Source organism: Haliotis cracherodii, unplaced genomic scaffold (assembly GCF_022045235.1).
Source record: "Haliotis cracherodii isolate W230 unplaced genomic scaffold, xgHalCrac1.p SCAF_10, whole genome shotgun sequence".
Classification (NCBI taxonomy): domain Eukaryota; kingdom Metazoa; phylum Mollusca; class Gastropoda; order Lepetellida; family Haliotidae; genus Haliotis; species Haliotis cracherodii.
Genome location: NW_027266265.1, coordinates 6,607,928 through 6,627,148, shown reverse-complemented (window position 1 = coordinate 6,627,148; position 19,221 = coordinate 6,607,928). Strand labels below are relative to the sequence as shown.

Here is a 19,221-nt window from a genome sequence, read left to right as displayed (position 1 = left end):
TGTTATGACTCGATCTTTACGTGTACTCATTTCTGCTTCAGGGACAGACAGCCATCAGGTCAAACTGACCCAACCGTCCATCCTATGTAAAGACGTTCCCCCGGCCGCAACATGGCAGAAATCCACACCCTCTGGGTTCATCTACATGGACACGTGGTACCCCCGACTGTGTTCTCTTGGAATGCCCATCGCTGAGTCGACCTACAGCTCGTGCCTGGCCAACAAGACTCTATGGTTGTCCGGGGATTCCACCAGCATCCAATTTGTGATTCAGCTGAACAACGTCATTGGACTGGCACCATTTATTCCCCGAACACACGAACCGAAACGGATCTACCATCGAACACGGAACTACTCCGTGGCGTGGGCAGCCCACGGGTTCCCGTACTTCCCAGGGGGGAATGTCCAACATCGCTCCTCCCTCATCCCTCCACAAGCCCAGTTTAAATACACAGCTAACAATTCTCGCGATATATTTGTGTTATACGTCAACATTCACCTAATGCTGGTTCATCCCCGTGTCTTTAGGCAGCACGTGCGAATCATGGCCCAGGAGACGTCAACGCTCTTAGCACGTGCTCCGAACGTCACCGTGGCTGTGAGAGGTCCTCATGCCTTTTATCAACATCCGTATAAGGAAATATATTCGTATTGGGGTCTCTTGTTTCGAGACATCATCCACGAAGAGTTCCGTCCCCTTCGTGATAGAGTTATCTTCCTTGACTACTGGGATATGACCGTTGCCCTTGCGCCGATTGACTTTCATCCGAGGCCTCAGATTGTACAGATGATGATTCAGAATATGATGGCGTTTGTATGTAGAGATACATCGTGAGTCTTTTGTAGTGATGACGATTGCTACTTCTCCTTAATTTCTGAAGTGTCACAAATGGTATTTTTCAAAAAGGCCGCGCCCAACTGTCAATCGCTCTGTTGCAGAATACCACGAACATTGATGGATGAAGTCGTTTAACAGACACAGCTTTGTATTGTGAAGCTCAGTATATATGGAGGGCACGAGTGGCCCAGTCGTCTAGGGCGCTGTAATTCGCTTTGCAGAGTTGCGTCCCTTCGGCATTCCAGAAACCTATGATCGTGGGTTCGAATCCCGGTTCACCAGGATTATGTTTCTAGGTTTGTCAGCCCGACACTCGTGGGTTTCACCAACGTGATAGACGTCTAAGACCTGTATTACTAATTAAGCTGACACGCGTGATATAACTGGAATACTGTTTAAAGCGGCGTTAAACCCAGCTCACTCACTCACTCAGCATATATGCGTATGGGTGTATAAATATTTAGTTACATACACTGACACATGGTGTAAATACGTTCTGGTTTCGATGTATTTCTGCATAGTATGAATAAATCGAGTGCTTGAACAGTGCTTAGTGCGGCGTTAAACAACCACCATCAAAAACCACCACCACCACCACCACCAACAACAACAACAACAAATCGAGTAAATTGTTAAATTTGATCACAATAGAAATGTTATCAAAACAAACAATAATAATGACGTGTCATAGTATAATCAGATAATTGAATGAATTCCAGAATTGTACTTTAAGTAAAGCGTGACATGGCTTGAGCTTCTGAATCTAACACGAACCGTTCAATCGCGAGAGAAATTCTGTGTGATGTTATTGAGAGATGGAGACTGTTACGTCACACAAATAAAGCTATGGTAGTAAATTAGTCCAGTGAATATCCATCAGGGTAGAATGGAGACGTAACACACTCGGTGATCAAGGCTGATACGTGATTCATTTTGTATGCAAAAGTGAATTATATAAAAAATATGTCAAGAGGCTGGCTATCCATTTTGTCATCTTGTAGTGTTACTTGGTTCAAAGGAAGTTTTCAAAACAAAACAATCTTGAATTTAAAAATGTGAAATTCATACCTTTACCATCTTAACACGAAACGATGCGTCAAATATTGGAAATGTCCTTGAAAGATGAACGTTGAAAGTTGAAGTCATCCCCCTTGTCATACAGTCTTGTGGAGAGTTGTTTTGTCACTCTAAATCTTCCTGCCTAAATTCCTTATCCCCAGTTTCCACACACATTTTATCAATGAGAAAGGCCAACATTTCACACACCGTTTTCTTATTGCTTTTAATATTGACAAGTTGTCCCTAAACCTTTCAAGATGGAGATGTAACTATATCAGTGGTCACCACGTTTAGTTCACAAACGCCCATGGATCAAGGAACGAAGTTAGGTTTGTCGTTGGGTTAGTGGTGTATAAATTTGAAAAATCAAATGTTTTGACAGAATTGAACTTTATTCATTTCTGAAATTGCAAATATTCAATCAAATCCTTGAAGAAACGTTCACAACACCGACATACAAAGTTCGTTATGACATAGCACGTACATGTACGGCTCCAATTACAACATGTCGATATGCAAGTAACACCATTGTTCCGGCAATTATAATTCGTTGTTTTCTCAAGACAATTACTCGCATCATCTTGATGGCATATAATTGAGATAAGTGACCAAAACCACAAACAAACGTTTAAAAGATATCCCTGCAATGATGAAATTAAGTCATTAAGGCCCCTTTACACAGGGCTGCGGCCTTTGTGCCACCTTTGAGCGATCAAAAACTGCCTAGGACGCTCAATGGTCGCCTAAACCCAGAAAATCATGTTTCTATAAGCCCCCTTTACACAGGGCTGCGACCTTTGTGCCACCTTTGAGCGATCAAAAACTTGCCAGGACGTTCAATGGTCGCCAAAACACAGAAAATTATGTTTCTATGTAACTGCTCCAGCAGTTGTTCAGCGTCTGCAACCACAGTGAAACACTGCAGGTACAAGCCATCTATTTATATGCAGGCTGAGGAGGCACTACATGTAGCTCAAAGGAGGCAGAAAAGAGGCAGAAGCATTGCCATGGTGTCTCAAGGGTTGCCGTGGTCGCCGAATGGAGGCACGGCTGTCGCCACAGTCATCGTTCAATGCAGCTGTTGGTCGCCCAAAGGAGGCACAAGGGAGGCAGAAGCATCATCCAGATTGACGGGAAAAATTACCTGGCGACAATTGGGCGACCACTGTGCCTTCATTCTGCAACAACGGCAATGCTTGTGTCTCCCTTCTGCCTCCAATCTCCTTTGAGCGACTGTTTTGAACATGTTCAAAAATTCACGGCGACCATGGTGTCCATGGCGATGTCTGAAAATCCCGTGTACCACCTTGGAACGACCTAGGTAACCAGTCTGCCTCCTTTGAGCCTCCAACGACGACCTGGCACACGGGAGGCACAAAGGTCGCCATCCTGTGTAAAGGCTCCATTACCCCAAACACATATTAAAGTAGTGGCGTCCAAGTGAGTTTGGTGCCTTTTGGGGCAGTATTTCAGTTGCATGAACGTGTGCGAGCCTGGTGTAGTCGGCCAGCCATAGTAATACATGCCATAGACATGCACCACTACATGAGCACGGTAAGGTACTGACAAACCTAAGATCGTAATCGGGATTCGAATTCTTGGTATCTTGCTCAAAGACAGGCATGTTAAGTTGTTCGAATACTACATTCAACACTGGGAAAATTCTCAACAATCCCAGCTGGTGTCTGTTTTTATATTTTTGATATAAAAGTATTGCCAATTCTAAATTATGGAACAGAGGTTTGGAGATTTCATCCTTCACCCGATATTGAAAAATTTACACGATCGTTTCTGTAAACTTGTTCTGAGCTTGAATAGAAACACCCTAACACAATTGCAAGAAGTATTGTTAATATAACGTCAATAGGTTTTGCATTATATAAAAAGTTATAAAATTCTGGTTAAGGTTATTGTCACAGGTTAATACCATCATAAAAGGTTCTTGTGATTTTCAGTATAGAAGGGCAGAAAATGGTAAAGCTTGTTGGGCTACTAATGTTAAATCTGTGCTGTATACATATGGCTAAGGCGAAGTTTGGTTACAGCAAGCTGTTGGAAATATAAATGTATTTATATTGTGTTTTAAGCAAAGATGTAAAGATATCTGCCAACAAACATGGAATAATAATCTAGAATGTTATTCTAAGCTGAAATATTTGGCTCTGTCAAGGAAAATTTTAAATATGAACATCTGACCAATTGTATTGATATAGCCATCTATCAAACAGCCCTTGTCAGGTTTAGCTGTTCTAGTCATAATCTATTGGTAGAGGCAGGTAGGCATTATAAAACAACAAGGCCAGAACGCCATATTGTATTGTGCCATATATAGAAACTGAATTCCACTTTTGTATGTCTATTCTTCTCGAATATGAGGGAATAGGTACTTCCTAAATACTATTGCATATGTCCAACTCTTGATGAACTAATCTAATTTGTGAAAGCCAGTATGAAACAAATTTGTTTAAGTGGGAGGTTAGGCACCCTACCACCGTTCAGTGGATTTGCCTCCCTTACACCAGTGTGTTGGTAATTGTAAACCGATCACGTGACGCACGTGACTGCCTCGAACCTCTTTCCGCGTACACCAGCAAGCAGCCAAACGCGAATCTCATAGGCAACACATTATTTATCCCTTCCCTCGCAGCCCAATTTTGCCTTCTTTTTCCATCGGTTTGCATGTTAATATTGTAATTTAAACATGTTTTTTATCAGGACCAAGTTTGGTAAATCAATACTTCTTGCATCATACTTCTCGCATAATGAGTATGCATATCTGTTCATTAGCAATATAAATCAATGGTTCAATGAATGCATGAGGACGTTTCTTGCTCTAATTTTCTTGGTGTTTCAGTGCCTCTCACCAGCATACTATATAACCTGGTGCAGCAATAGTCGGCGGAGGTCGTGGCAGGCAACTCAATTTTCTCATTAACACTCATTAACTGTAAGTAAGTTCAGCCTCAACATGGTAACTGCACCTCATGTAGTGTACCCAAACCACAGAGGATGACGGTGTATGTAATGACACAGGATGGACTGCAGCTCATGTAGTGAACCCAAACCACAGAGGATGACGGTGTATGTAATGACACAGGATGGACTGCAGCTCATGTAGTGAACCCAAACCACAGAGGATGACGGTGTATGTAATGACACAGGATGGACTGCAGCTCATGCCTCACGTTGTGTTTAGCCACGGAGGATGAACTGAACTGTCATCTCTATTCCGGCCCATTTGGTCGTGATGTGTATGTTCCGGCCCATTTGGTCATGTGTATATTCCGGCCCATTTGGTCATGTGTATATTCCGGCCCATTTGGTCATGATGTGTATATGCCGGCCCATTTGGTCATGTGTATGTTCCGGCCCATTTGGTCATGTGTATATTCCGGCCCATTTGGTCATGTGTATGTTCCGGCCCATTTGGTCATGATGTGTATATTCCGGCCCATTTGGTCATGTGTATATTCCGGCCCATTTGGTCATGATGTGTATATTCCGGCCCATTTGGTCATGATGTGTATATGCCGGCCCATTTGGTCATGTGTATATTCCGGCCCATTTGGTCATGATGTGTATATGCCGGCCCATTTGGTCATGTGTATATTCCGGCCCATTTGGTCATGATGTGTATATTCCGGCCCATTTGGTCATGTGTATATTCCGGCCCATTTGGTCGTGATGTGTATATTCCGGCCCATTTGGTCATGTGTATATTCCGGCCCATTTGGTCATGATGTGTATATTCCGGCCCATCTGGTCATAATGTGTATATTCCGGCCCATTTGGTCATGATGTGTATATTCCGGCCCATTTGGTCATGATGTGTATGTTCCGGTCCATTTGGTCATGTGTATATTCCGGCCCATTTGTTAATGATGTGTATGTTCCGGCCCATTCGGTCATGTGTATGTTCCGGCCCATTTGGTCATGATGTGTATATTCCGGCCCATTTGTTAATGATGTGTATGTTCCGGCCCATTCGGTCATGTGTATTTTCTGGCCCATTTGGTCATGTGTATATTCCGGCCAATTTAGGCATGTGTATATTCCGGCCCATTTGGTCATGATGTGTTTATTCCGGCCCATTTGGTCATGATGTGTATGTTCCGGCCCATTTGGTCATAATGTGTATATTCCGGCCGATTTGGTCATAATGTGATTATTCCGTCCCATTTAGGCATGTGTATGTTCCGTCCTCATTTGGTCATGTGTATATTCCGTCCCATTTGGTCATGATGTGTATATTCCGTCCCATTTAGGCATGTGTATATTCCGGCCCATTTGGTCATGTGTATGTTCCGTCCCATTTGGTCATGATGTGTATATTCCGGCCCATTTGGTCATGATGTGTATGTTCCGTCCCATTTGGTCATGATGTGTATGTTCCGGCCCATTTGGTCATGTGTATATTCCGGCCCATTTGGTCATGTGTATATTCCGGCCCATTTGGTCATGATGTGTATATTCCGTCCCATTTGGTCATGATGTGTATGTTCCGGCCCATTTGGTCATGTGTATATTCCGGCCCATTTGGTCATGTGTATATTCCGGCCCATTTGGTCATGATGTGTATGTTCCGTCCCATTTGGTCATGATGTGTATGTTCCGGCCCATTTGGTCATGTGTATATTCCGGCCCATTTGGTCATGTGTATGTTCCGGCCCATTTGGTCATGATGTGTATGTTCCGTCCCATTTGGTCATGATGTGTATATTCCGTCCCATTTGGTCATGTGTATATTCCGGCCCATTTGGTCATGTGTATGTTCCGTCCAATTTGGTCATGATGTGTATATTCCGGCCCATTTGGTCATGATGTGTATGTTCCGGCCCATTTGGTCATGATGTGTATATTCCGTCCCATTTGGTCATGATGTGTATGTTCCGGCCCATTTGGTCATGTGTATATTCCGTCCCATTTGGTCATGTGTATGTTCCGTCCCATTTGGTCATGATGTGTATGTTCCGTCCCATTTGGTCATGATGTGTATATTCCGTCCCATTTGGTCATGTGTATATTCCGTCTCATTTGGTCATAATGTGTATGTTCCGGCCCATTTGGTCATGATGTGTATGTTCCGGCCCATTTGGTCATGATGTGTATATTCCGGCCCATTTGGTCATGTGTATATTCCGGCCCATTTGGTCGTGATGTGTATATTCCGGCCCATTTGGTCATGATGAGTATGTTCCGGCCCATTTGGTCATGATTTGGTAGTTACTCCATTGCGTCACAATGTGTACCCAGCTTAACCTCGGACGCAAGCAATGTAACTGCATTTCTGTGTACTGTGTAACACTGCTTGTCGCTACATCCGCGTGTTTTGTTAAGTAATAAAGCTGCGCCCGATTTTTTCCACTGAAGCATCGTGTTATCTTTGGTATTCTTTCATTCACAATTATATAGCTGCAACCTCTATGCTGTAAGAAGATTTGCAAAGTACATGTTATGTATTTCTCGCCCTCAAGAAGAGGAACACTCTTCTCAAAGATCTGCCAGATTTGTAGTACTATGCCATTGTAACAATGTGAGACTGATTGTTTCCAGTGTGTGTAACATGTGTTGGGACCCGATCCACGGGGTGTTCGTAGGTTTTGATCGGCCTCAGTAACCGTTTGTGCATCCTTCTCAGTACTCCGATGAGTGTTGACCACTTGTTCGTGGCTTGCGGGCACTTTGTGAATCGGCCCCTTGATGTAATAGTCAGCGCTCTGTACAAGTGAACTAATCAATCCAATCTACCTTGTATAATGGGCCGGTGGACCCTTTACGGAATGAACTCATTCACCACAGCAGCACCGTAAGGTAATGACAAACCCAAGATCATAATCGGTATTCGAACATACGTAGAGTGGATTCTATTGGTCTAACATATCAAATTGCGGGCTTTTGACAAGGTCGGGCTTGCTGTCGGCGAAAATGATTCTGTTGTGAGATCTATAAATTATCAGCATATTTGGATTACCAAACCTAACAGCGAAGCACACGACACATACGACATGCCACAAGTAAATGCTCATGGCCCTACGTACTGTAACCCCGGGCAACAGATCATTGTGCAATCGATTTTCAATTATCAGCTCCCTGGGGAGGCGCTAGAAGGTAAACAGTCACATTACAATCTCATCCTACCGGGTACACATTAGCTGCATGGTCGTCACCGCCGGTTATCTTTTCGATCTGGAATCATTATTCAAAGTTCACTTCGAGGCTAATATTATAAGTATTTGAGGGTATTTGAGGGTAAATGATGAAGTGAGAGATTTATTATCGAGTCAGTCGGAGATGTAGCAGCCGTAAGTCCTATAACATACATTGGCAGACATTCTAACGGGACTTATATTAAAATTAGAAACGGGTGAAGGGATACATGAAGAACGGATGAAGGGATGCTCGTACTCTTACATATTTCAGGACCTTCAGCAGACCATGCTTGCCGTAAAAAGGCGACTGTGTTTGTCTTAAGAGGTGACTAACGGGATTGGGTGGTCAGGCTCGCTGACTTGGTTGATGCATGTCATCGTATCCAAATTGCGGGGATCGATGCTCATGATATGAATCACCGAATTGTCTGGTCCAAAGTGCGGCGTTAAAAAACAAACAAACAAAAATATATTTCAGTTTATTGTTCCATGAATTTGAGAGTTTTTGTTGCCTAAATTCTTTTAGAGGAGTATACTTCACATGCCCAGTGCCTTGAACCAGGATCTGCTTCACTATTTTATGTGGTCTATCCTAGATGCCCCCGTAACGTAGAATATCAAGAATTTGCAATTTGCGTTTGAGAGAACCCAATGACTAGACTTACTCAATCTCATTAAAATCAGACCTCAGTTCTCACTACCGCTAAACAAAGATCTGAGGACATTCCATTAGGGGTCACGTCAGAACGACCTTTCATCTGACCAATCAGAGCATCGCTTACCAGATTATAAAAGTGACAGTCGGAATGTTATTTCTAGTCATGCAACCTCAAAATCTTTAACTCCGGACGTTAGTTACGGGTTTAACGGCTGAATCCATACAATCTAGGCCATCTATTAGCCATTCCAGGATGTTCATTTGTTGTTGTTTTGTTGTTTTGATGTTCTTTCAAATTTTTAATCGAGAATTTGTCAAAATATGTTTCTTACTTGGGGGCAGTGTCACTTACAGATCCATCACATAATATATGTAATTATTGCAATATTCCCGGAGATTAGTTACATGATAGTTAAATGACCGCAATGACACCGCAGATGCTCTCTGAGGGGTAGAAGATCCACAGCAAAGACTATATCAGCCACGACATATGTATCCCATCATGCTCTGCGTCATGGTCCGTACAATCGCAGGCGAGGGGTGGAAGTCGGGCAGGCCGAGCGCTACTGACATATCCCAAAAGTCAAGGAAGATAACTCTGTCATACAAGGGACGGAACTCTTCGTGGAGTATATCTCGGAATACAAGACCCCAGTAGGAATACATTTCTTGATACATTTGTTTGAAATAGGCATGGGGTCCTCTTACTGCGATAACAACATTGGGCGCCCTTTGTGTGAGAGCTCTAGTTCTTGAGACAAGTTTTCTGACGTGACGTCTGAAAACATCGGGATGGACCAGGATGAAATGTGTGTTTAGGTACAAGACAATGATATCCCGAGAATCGTTTGGGATTTTATCAAAATGATGTGATTCGGGTTTGATGTAAGCCTTTGGGTAATGTAAAAGTCCAGGGAAGTACGGGAATTCGTGAGCGTTCCAGTGGATGGAATAGTTGTAATGTGGGTGGCGGATGATTTTAGGCTCATGAGTGCGGGTGACGGCAGGAACGACCCTCAAGACGTTGTTCATCTCCGTCATGATCTGCATGCTCGTCGAGTCGCCGGATATCCACAGACTCCTGTTCTTTAGGCATGCGCTGTAGGCGGTTTCCGTTATGGGAACTGTCATGGCGCACAGTCGGGGAATCCAAGCGTCCTTGTAAAAGAATCCAGAGGGCGCTTCATTTCGCCAGGTGTCGCTAGGTGACACGGCCTTGCAGGGGGTCGTCGAGGAAAGGGAGCTCTGGTTTTCTGGGCCTGCAGAAGAACATTTTCAATAAGGTTCATATTTAACTACTTAAAAGAAGTTAAAGAATTCCCGATTCTTCATATTATTATAATTAATCTGTTATGACACTTCTTTTGAGCAGTATATAATCGGGAGAGTAAGAATATGTCTTTGTTTGAGATAAATCTGTACATAACGTTAATATTGTTGCTGTGATCAATCAATCAATATGATTTTATTCAGAATGTAGGCCTCTCGGGCTCTTTATGTGATAAATAATACATTATCGTAATTACAAAAGCGTGTAAATTTAATACAACGTACTGCTCACCTCTCGGCAGTAATCTGTCCCTAGTGATTACATTACATAATGTTTCAATACATAGATACATTTACAAATTCATGTGGCTTAAAGTGATATGCAGTGTTTGAAACAGCATTCTTGAAAATGAAACAAATTCGTCCTCTGTAAATACATTCAAAAACGTATATCTTTCAATTCTAACTTTGTATAAAACTGACATATTAAATCGAATATTTACTGCTGCTGTAAGTCTATGCATAGAATTGTTAAGAACACATTAGAAATTGAACTTTTCAAATTACCTCTGGATATATTCACCGATATATTTTGTCTGAATATATCTTTTTCTTTATCAAGCGACCTGAAGATATAAACGTTTTGCATATCATTAACAGCTAGACAGTTTATGTAGAAGTATCTCTTAATCATCACACCCAAATGAGAGAACCCATTGAATAATAATTATACTAATGAAAGGGAATAAACTTGTTTGTTTGTTTTTTGTTTAACGCCGCGATCAACAATATTCCAGGTATATGACACCGGTCTGTAAATCATCGAGTATGTATCAGACACTCCAGTGATTGACATCATGAGCATGGATCCACGCATGGAACACGATGACATGCATCAACCAAGTAAGCGAGTCTGTCCACCCGATCCCGTTAGTCGCCTCTTTCGACAAGCATGGATTTCTGAGGACCAATTCTAACCCAAATCTTCATGGGTGAAAAGAAATAAGGGAACATACATTCTATATTGTTTAAAGGAAACTTTAATGTTGAAGGCACCAGTAAAACTCCCATTTGTTGTTTTGAGTTCCGTTATTTGTTATTATCAGTATACTTCAGACAGTAACTACAGACCATGATGCCCCCATCAGTGCAAAATTGATTCCACAATCTGTCTTAAAAAGAGGCGTTTGATGTCTGATTGCAGTTCAAACAAGATGAATTTCACATTGAGTGAAACACACTACTATGTCTATCCAAAGAGACAGGGGCGGTCGGGTAGCCTAGTGGTTAAAGCGTTCGCTCGTCACGCCGAAAGCCCGGGTTCGATTCCCGACATGGGTACAATGTGTGAAGCCCATTTCTGGTGTCCCCCGCCGTGATATTGCTGGAATATTGCTAAAAGCGTCGTCAAACCATACTCACTCACCCAAAGAGACAAAAAATACTGTCAGTTATTAACTTCTGAAAATGGTTTTTTAAACGCATTGAAGGGCTGGGGATGTATTTAAAAAGAAATTTTACCGTCTAGTTACACATGTTTATAAATAGCATTGTTATATACTATTTCAAGTGATGTTGCTGCGCATATTGCATTTAGTTTAGATTCAAAGACACATTTCTAAGCTCCTGGTTCCTTTACTCACAAGTCGTACACAAGCTTCTCTGCTGGGGACAAGGGTATCCGGCGCCGATATGACCACACGCTGACCACCATGCTACAGTTGAGGTCTGGATGCAAGGGATGGACACAGTAGTAAGGCAGGTCACCGTTGTCCGCGGTCAGATTGCAGTACTCAGCTGGGGGCATAGGCCGTGTGAAACAAAGTGTTGACTCCACCGCGACGCCATTAAAGAAGTCTGCGTGCGCATTCCACAGTGTGTCATATTGGTGATATTTCCGGTAAATCAGAGCGATTTCTTCCTTACGTTTTTCAACATAACAGAAAATGGTTGGCGTCCCAGCCCACGATGCTCTCAAAATGCCGGTGTAACTTCCGTTATTGTGGTCGATGACGTCCCCGGAAACGTTGGCTCTTAATCCGGGCTCTTCCATCCACAACCGGAAGAAGTCTCCGCCGCTAGTTCGTCTAATTCCGTAACTGTCGAATGTTTCTATTCTGACCTGAATGGGGTCGTTTAAGGAAAACGTTGTCTGTCTATGAAGGTAGAGCCGAGACAACAGTGGATCTGTCACTGTCTTCAGATCAATATCCAATGGATTTCGCAGAATTTCCTCTTCCGACAAGAAGCGTCTGGGTTCCTCCGTTGACCAAAGGTTGTTGTTAGTCCCTGACCACTGTGTGACCACGTGGTATAACCTGAAACATGCACTGATCAACATGTACTGACGATCAAGTAGTGTGAAAGTTTGGGGTCTTGAAATTCTTTAAGGTGTCACATAGACTAACGCTTAGTCTCTGTAACTAGAAACAAATACAGTAAAATACGTTTATAACAAACACACTTATAACGAACTGACGGATATACGAACTATATTTTTGGTCCCGGTCATTTGCTGTATAGCTGTTGTATATATGCTTATAACGAACTACGGTTATAACGAACTAAAATTTGTGGTCCATTTGAGTTCGTTATAACCGTAGTTTACTGTAACACCATTTGTATTCAAATAAACATGGGAGAAATATAGACTATATTTTAGGGATGTAGCATTACAGTAAGAGCTCGGCGAAAGGGAAAATACAATGGTTCAGGGAACATGAGACAGTCTATAGGCTTCACATGCTAAAAAACAGACACTTATTTAATTAAAACAATGAGAGTAAATATTTATCTATAAATGATCTTTATCTTGCCACTGGGTCAAACCGACCTACTACATACATACTACAAGTGATACGTGATTTTGATACAACGTTTTTATTGATATCTGAATTTGACATATCTGATGAGGTATTTTGTGAAGCATGACAAGAGTTAGGTCTCTATGTTTGTATTACAGAAGTATGGTCAGTTGACGACTCCCCCCCCCCCACCCCCAGTCCTCGAAACACACAAATTCACATGACACCTGTGTAAACAATCATAAACATACTGACACCACTAATGACAATAATAAGACTGAACAGATGTTGATACGACCCCCTGTTTCTACTACATGTATAATACCATCTGCAAAAGCAAAATATCAACTTGAAAAAGTGTACAGTTAAAGTCGTGGACGCAGTCTTCGGTGTAAGGTTGCGCCCCTAGATTCCTCCCCAATAATGACCCTCGGTCTTACAGCACCAAGCCCGTGCTCACTCACTCACTCTTGCCCGCCTGTGAAGATCCTGGTTAGACTAGGTCTTCAGCAACCCATGCTTGTCGCAAGAGGCAACTAGCGGGATCGGGTGGTCAGGCTCACTGACTTGGTTGATGCATGTCATCGTATCCCAATTGCGTGGATCGAGGCTCATGATGTCAATCACCGGATTGTCTGGACCAGGCTTGATTTTTTACTGAGTGCGGCGTTTAACCCCAGCCCACCCCGACCCCCAAAAAACAACAACAAAAAAACACACAAAAAAACGAAACATAAAGGTCCATATTTTAAAAAACACGTTTTTCGTCATACAGTAACATATCTCCTTAGGTTGTGTTGGAACTTTCCCGGAAAGATTAACCTTACCTTGTTGTTTGTAGGATGCCTCGCGTCATTATCTGTCTGTGTAGGTACAGTACGCTGAATATCGCCAACATACAAACGCACAGCAACGTCTTAGACACGCCTGCACGTCGCCAGGGCCACATCTTGCCTTGTGTGCACCAGCAATCCCACATACACCCCAGCAAGTATCTGTCCGTGTGTTTATTTGTAACGACCTGGCAACATCTGCCGTCACCTTAACGGTCTTAACCTAATCATGTCCACCACACCGTGTCTTGATCTACCATAATACCACTGGTGACAACTCGTCCCACTTGGGGACAAGCCGAATGTGTAGTTTACGGGAACTTGCGAGTGGTGACGAATGCCATAAATACAAGAAGCTCTATTTTCTATGGTGGCCGAGACGGGACATCACTTTTTGGCCTTAAATTACGGCAGCGAGATAACGATAAAGCGAACACAAGAGACAAAACGCGATAAAACGATGTTCCCTCTCGGTCACCATAGTTGCCGCAATTATGTTCATGGTCAGGTTAAAGCGTTCGCTCGTCACACCGAAGACCCGGGTTCGATTCCCCACATGGCCACAATGTGTGAAGCCCATTTGCAATCTCATTAGAATCAGATCTAAGTTCTCGCTACCGCTAAACAAAGATCTGAGGACATTCCATTACGGGTCACATCAAAACGACCTTTCGCGAACTTTGACAGACCACTGAAACGACTAACAAGAAGTCGACATCAGCCAATTAGAAAGCAGCTTTCACGAGCTTTACGGCACTCGTTTCAACCTGGCGACTTCCATTTCAGATTACGCTTGAAAATATGTTGAAACAGTTCTCGACTAAAATTTTGTAAAACTGAACAAACAAACATTCCGGAATGTCTAACATATGGTTGGGATTGTATGGCAGTGCTTTCTCCGTTCAAATATTTATCTCATGGAAGCGACAGATAGAATATAATTTTGACGGAATCAGTTCACACGAGCCGTAACTGTCGTTCGGAATACCCGGTGTTAACGTTTTTCGAGGTTGCATGATTAGAAAACACATTCCCACTTTCATGATCTGGTAAGCGACGCGTTGATTGGTCTGATGAAAGGTCGTCCTGACGTGACCCGTAATGGGATGTCCTCAGATCTTTGTTTAGCGAAAGCGAGAACTAAGATCTGATTTTAATGAGATTGAGCCCATTTGTGGTGTACCCCCGCCTTGATATTGGTGGAATATTGCTTAAAGCGGCGTAAAACCATACTCACTCACTCACGGTCATATAGCCCCGTAAAGAACAGAGATCAGATTTATCCAGTAATGGTATTTTCCTATGTCGAATGGCTTTGTTCATATTCCATGAAACATATTTTTAAGATGTATATTTGCGACGGCAATATGTCTATAACTCTAAACAGGACCTCCAAATAGCTTGACAATGCAGAACACAAATACCGACTCGTCAATCTCTTCTGATTGTTAGCCAACAATGAAATCAGTGTAAACTCTACATGTCTTAGTGAGTGTAGTTTTACGTGGTGTATGCGACCTGTGAAGCTCCGGGGTAGAATAGGTCTTCAGCAACCCATTCTTGCTGTAAAAGGCGACTAACGGGATCGGGTGGTCAGGCTCGCTGACTTGGTTGATGCATGTCATCGATCCCAATTGCGTGGATCGATGCTCATGATGTCAATCACTGGATTGTCTGATCCAGACTCGATTATTTACAGAACGCCGTCATATAGCTTGAATATTGTTGAGTGCGGGGGAAACATATAAAGAATTATTGTGTCCAGGTAGGGAATCGAACACAAGTCGACACAACCTCAACGCTCTTACCACCAGACTATCCTACTTCGCCGATATCAGCATGGCCACGGTACTGTTCGATCAATAAACACCCGCATCCAGTGATCATTTATAAAATCAAATACCATTACCCTGAATAAATAACTCTTTATTGACGAGATGATCCATCCAACTGCATTTGAGCATGGAGAAGTGTTATGAACGTGTTTAAGCAGCGGACTCTGGACTTAAACACAGCAGGCGTAAATCATAGTTAACATGTCGGTTTTTGTTTTAAATGTGCAATTGTGTGAATAAATGTATGGTTCATCGCTTGATTGCCTGGTCTATTTACAGACGCCGTCGCGTGACAGGAGTAGTGGTGTGCGGCGACAGGCAATAAACACTGCACATTGTGTGAGAGGGTGCTTCGGGTAAGGTAGGACATGCTTACCCTTTTCGCGAACATCTGGTGTCATCACTGATTTTCAGTGATCCATTCACATCATTTTCACAACTATTCGTCTTCTACGCCGGCTTTCACGAACACGATGCACTAGACGGTTTTCACGAACACGATGCACTAGACTGTTTTCACGAACACGATGCACTAGACTGTTTTCACAAACACGATGCACTAGACTGTTTTCACGAAAACGATGCACTAGACGGTTTTCACAAGAATGATGCACCGGACTGTTTTCACGAACACGATACACTAGACTGTTTTCACTAACATGATGCACCGGACTGTTTTCCCGAACACGATGCACTAGAAGGTTTTCACGAACATGATGCACCGGACTGTTTTCACGAACACGATGCACTGGACGGTTTTCACGAACATGATGCACTTGAAAGTTTTCACGAACATGATGCACTTGAAGGTTTTCACGAAGATGATGCACTAGACGGTTTTCACGGAGATGATGCACTAGAAGGTTTTCACGAACATGATGCACTAGACGGTTTTCACGAACATGATGCACCGGACTGTTTTCACGAACACGATGCACTTGAAGGTTTTCACGAACATGATGCACCGGACTGTTTTCACGAACACGATACACTGGACTGTTTTCACGAAGATGATGCATCGGACTGTTTTTCCGAACACGATGCACTAGAAGGTTTTCACGAACATGATGCACCGGACTGTTTTCACGAACACGATACACTGGAGAGTTTTCACGAAGATGATGCACTTGAAGGTTTTCACGAACATGATGCACTAGACGGTTTTCACGAACATGATGCACTAGACTGTTTTCCCGAACACGATGCAGGGGACGGTTTTCAAGAACACGATGCACTAGACGGTTTTCACGAACACAATGCACTAGACAGTTTTCACGAACATGATGCACCGGACTGTTTTCACGAACACGATGCACCGAACTGTTTTCACGAACGTGATGCACTAGACTGTTTTCACTAACATGATGCACCGGACTGTTTTCACGAACACGATGCACCGGACTGTGTTCACGAACATGATGCACCGGACTGTGTTCACGAACAGGATGCACTTGAAGGTTTTCACGAACATGATGCACTGGACGGTTTTCACCAACATGATGCACTAGACGGTTTTCACGAACACGATGCACTAGAAGGTTTTCACGAACACGATCCTGACAAAAAAAGAATAATAATCAGGGCCAATCTGGGATTCGAACTCACGATCATTGGATTTTGGCTAGCCAGTAAGTCGCAATTCTGTAATGGAGAAATATCCGAATATGCTGATTCCGGAAGTAGAATGAACCAGCGAACGGGTGATATTTCCAATTTAAATCATGTTATGGTTGATATATAATTTATCTCTATATATTCCATAATGATCTATTGTTGCGTCAATCCTCCTTGTTAAAATTAATGTTTAGATTAATTAATTAATGTTTAGATTAATTCATTTCTGGCTCAGAATCAAATGCACCAACTATTGCGGGACGTCATCGTCATCGTCAAATAAAGCCATCCCTTCCATTGACAAGAGAACAGTAATTTCTATTGAGGAGCCCTTGCTAAACAGTCTGTCCATCAGACAATGATGCCACTTTGTATTCCTGTTTCCCAACTCGTTTAAAGTTAATCATTAGGCTTTAAACAGGCGTAGTTCTCCCTTGGATCCAAGATCACAGAAAAGGATTATGTTTCTGATCCCAGTCGCAGCTACTGTGAATTGCAATGTTTGCCAACACATAAACACCCCATTATAATTCGCTCGATAGCAGTGTACACACTTGTATTGCGTTGGCTTTCAACTCATTAGTTATTTCCAATGTTGAATGTAGACTTTCCACATTAGTGTCTGTCCGATGTCATTACCGGAAAATAACTCTAAAGTAATGTAATTGTTTAGCTTGTGATAGCCCCATAGCACTGTATGTTGCCAGGGCAACATATCGTTTTTCTCGCAATGACTTACTCACATGACTTCAACAAAGAGGTTTTTTTGCCACTCGAAGTTCAGCATGGGTGCGTATCGGTTGTGTTTGACGTTCCTGCTGTGTACGTGTGCCGTCACCGTTATTGGTCAGATCAACAACACAATGAAGACGGCAATGATAGCCCTACGGGCAGAACTTTTAACGAACCTGGGACCCAATGTACCGCCGATCACATTCGAAGGGAGTGCCATCAAACTCAACTTCTCCGTCGCGTCGTTACATATAAACGATCTCAACTCTGCGACGGAGACTCTCCATTCAACGGCTCATGTCCTGATGGCCTGGTACGACAAGACTGTCTCCTGGTCACCTGGCAACCATTCCGGCATCCAACAAGTGCAGTTCGACATATCCGAAGTGTGGACGCCCGTCTTGCTGCTAAGCAACTCCGTCGGGAATTCCGCCACTTTCTCGACCGCCGTGCCCGTCCTCCTGATGGCTGATGGGAAATTCCTGTGGCAGATCCCAGCAACGTGGGCGACAACTTGTACAATCTACATAGAAAAGTATCCTTTTGACGAGCAGTTCTGTGACCTGATGTTCACAAGAGTTGAAGGCTTCCTACTTGACATCACCGCCGACACCAGCATTGGCCCCAACACCGACATCGGCGTTCAGCATGACGCGACAGGTGAATGGGATTTTCTCAGCGTCACTTTGGTTACATTTGGAAAGGAAAGGCCATTCCCCGGCGTACACTATCGCATACACATGAAACGGAGGTACCAATTCCACATGCTGAACGTTGTGTTTCCGATGTCTATCCTGTCGTTCACGAGCTCTATGGTGTTCCTATTGCCGACGAGGTCAGGGGAAAAAATTGGCTTCGTTATGGCTGTGTTTGTGTCTAACGCCCTTTTCATCACCTACAATCAAGAGTCGATGCCACACACCTCCAACTCCGTGTCCAGTCTGTCACTATATCTCACACTCATCCAAATTCAGGAGTTTCTCACCATGTTAGGAACCATCGTTGTGCACATCATGTATGATCAGCGAATAGTGAACCAAGAGTTGAAGGTGAAGGTCAACAAAGTAAAGGTTACTCCAGTCGACAGCGACGTCTCAGATCTCAAGAGAAGGTCTTTACGGGATCGATTCCGAGAGGCCCCAGCTGACCGAAAACTGGACTGCATATTCTTTTGTATGTCTTTCTTCTTAGCTCTACTTTCTTACATGACTATTATCTTATAACGATGCAAATGCAAGGGACAGTCAGATGAGTGTTCCCTTTTGGGAAAGTGCATCCATTAAGTGCGAAACGTCTGCTGACCAGTGTCGGCCATACTCGATTATCCATTCTATTTAACCTCCACTCTATAATGATAACTACCCTGGACCCTTTTGCTTTGAGAAAGCATAATTACGGGCATCAACATCCTTATCGCTCGTATGACCAAC

General features: G+C 43.1%; 3 protein-coding genes across 3 annotated transcripts; 2 read left to right on the top strand and 1 right to left on the bottom strand.

The window, feature by feature from the left end:
• Positions 1-9,181: 9,181 nt before the first annotated feature.
• LOC139446760 (NXPE family member 4-like) lies at positions 9,182-13,633 on the bottom strand. The gene is made up of 4 exons (XM_071228073.1): positions 13,605-13,633; positions 11,617-12,291; positions 10,541-10,599; positions 9,182-9,963 (listed from the first exon to the last, which is right to left on the bottom strand). The coding sequence occupies exons 1-4, from the start codon at positions 13,631-13,633 to the stop codon at positions 9,182-9,184; spliced, it is 1,545 nt and encodes a 514-aa protein (XP_071084174.1).
• A 437-nt stretch (positions 13,634-14,070) lies between these two features.
• Positions 14,071-17,678, top strand: LOC139446704 (sex-determining region Y protein-like). Its single transcript, XM_071227988.1, has 4 exons — positions 14,071-14,113; positions 16,147-16,379; positions 16,890-17,073; positions 17,665-17,678. The coding sequence occupies exons 1-4, from the start codon at positions 14,071-14,073 to the stop codon at positions 17,676-17,678; spliced, it is 474 nt and encodes a 157-aa protein (XP_071084089.1).
• Positions 17,679-17,844: 166 nt separating this feature from the next.
• On the top strand, positions 17,845-19,014 carry LOC139446636 (neuronal acetylcholine receptor subunit alpha-7-like). Its single transcript, XM_071227916.1, has one exon. The coding sequence runs from the start codon at positions 17,845-17,847 to the stop codon at positions 19,012-19,014; it is 1,170 nt and encodes a 389-aa protein (XP_071084017.1).
• The last annotated feature ends 207 nt before the right edge of the window (positions 19,015-19,221 follow it).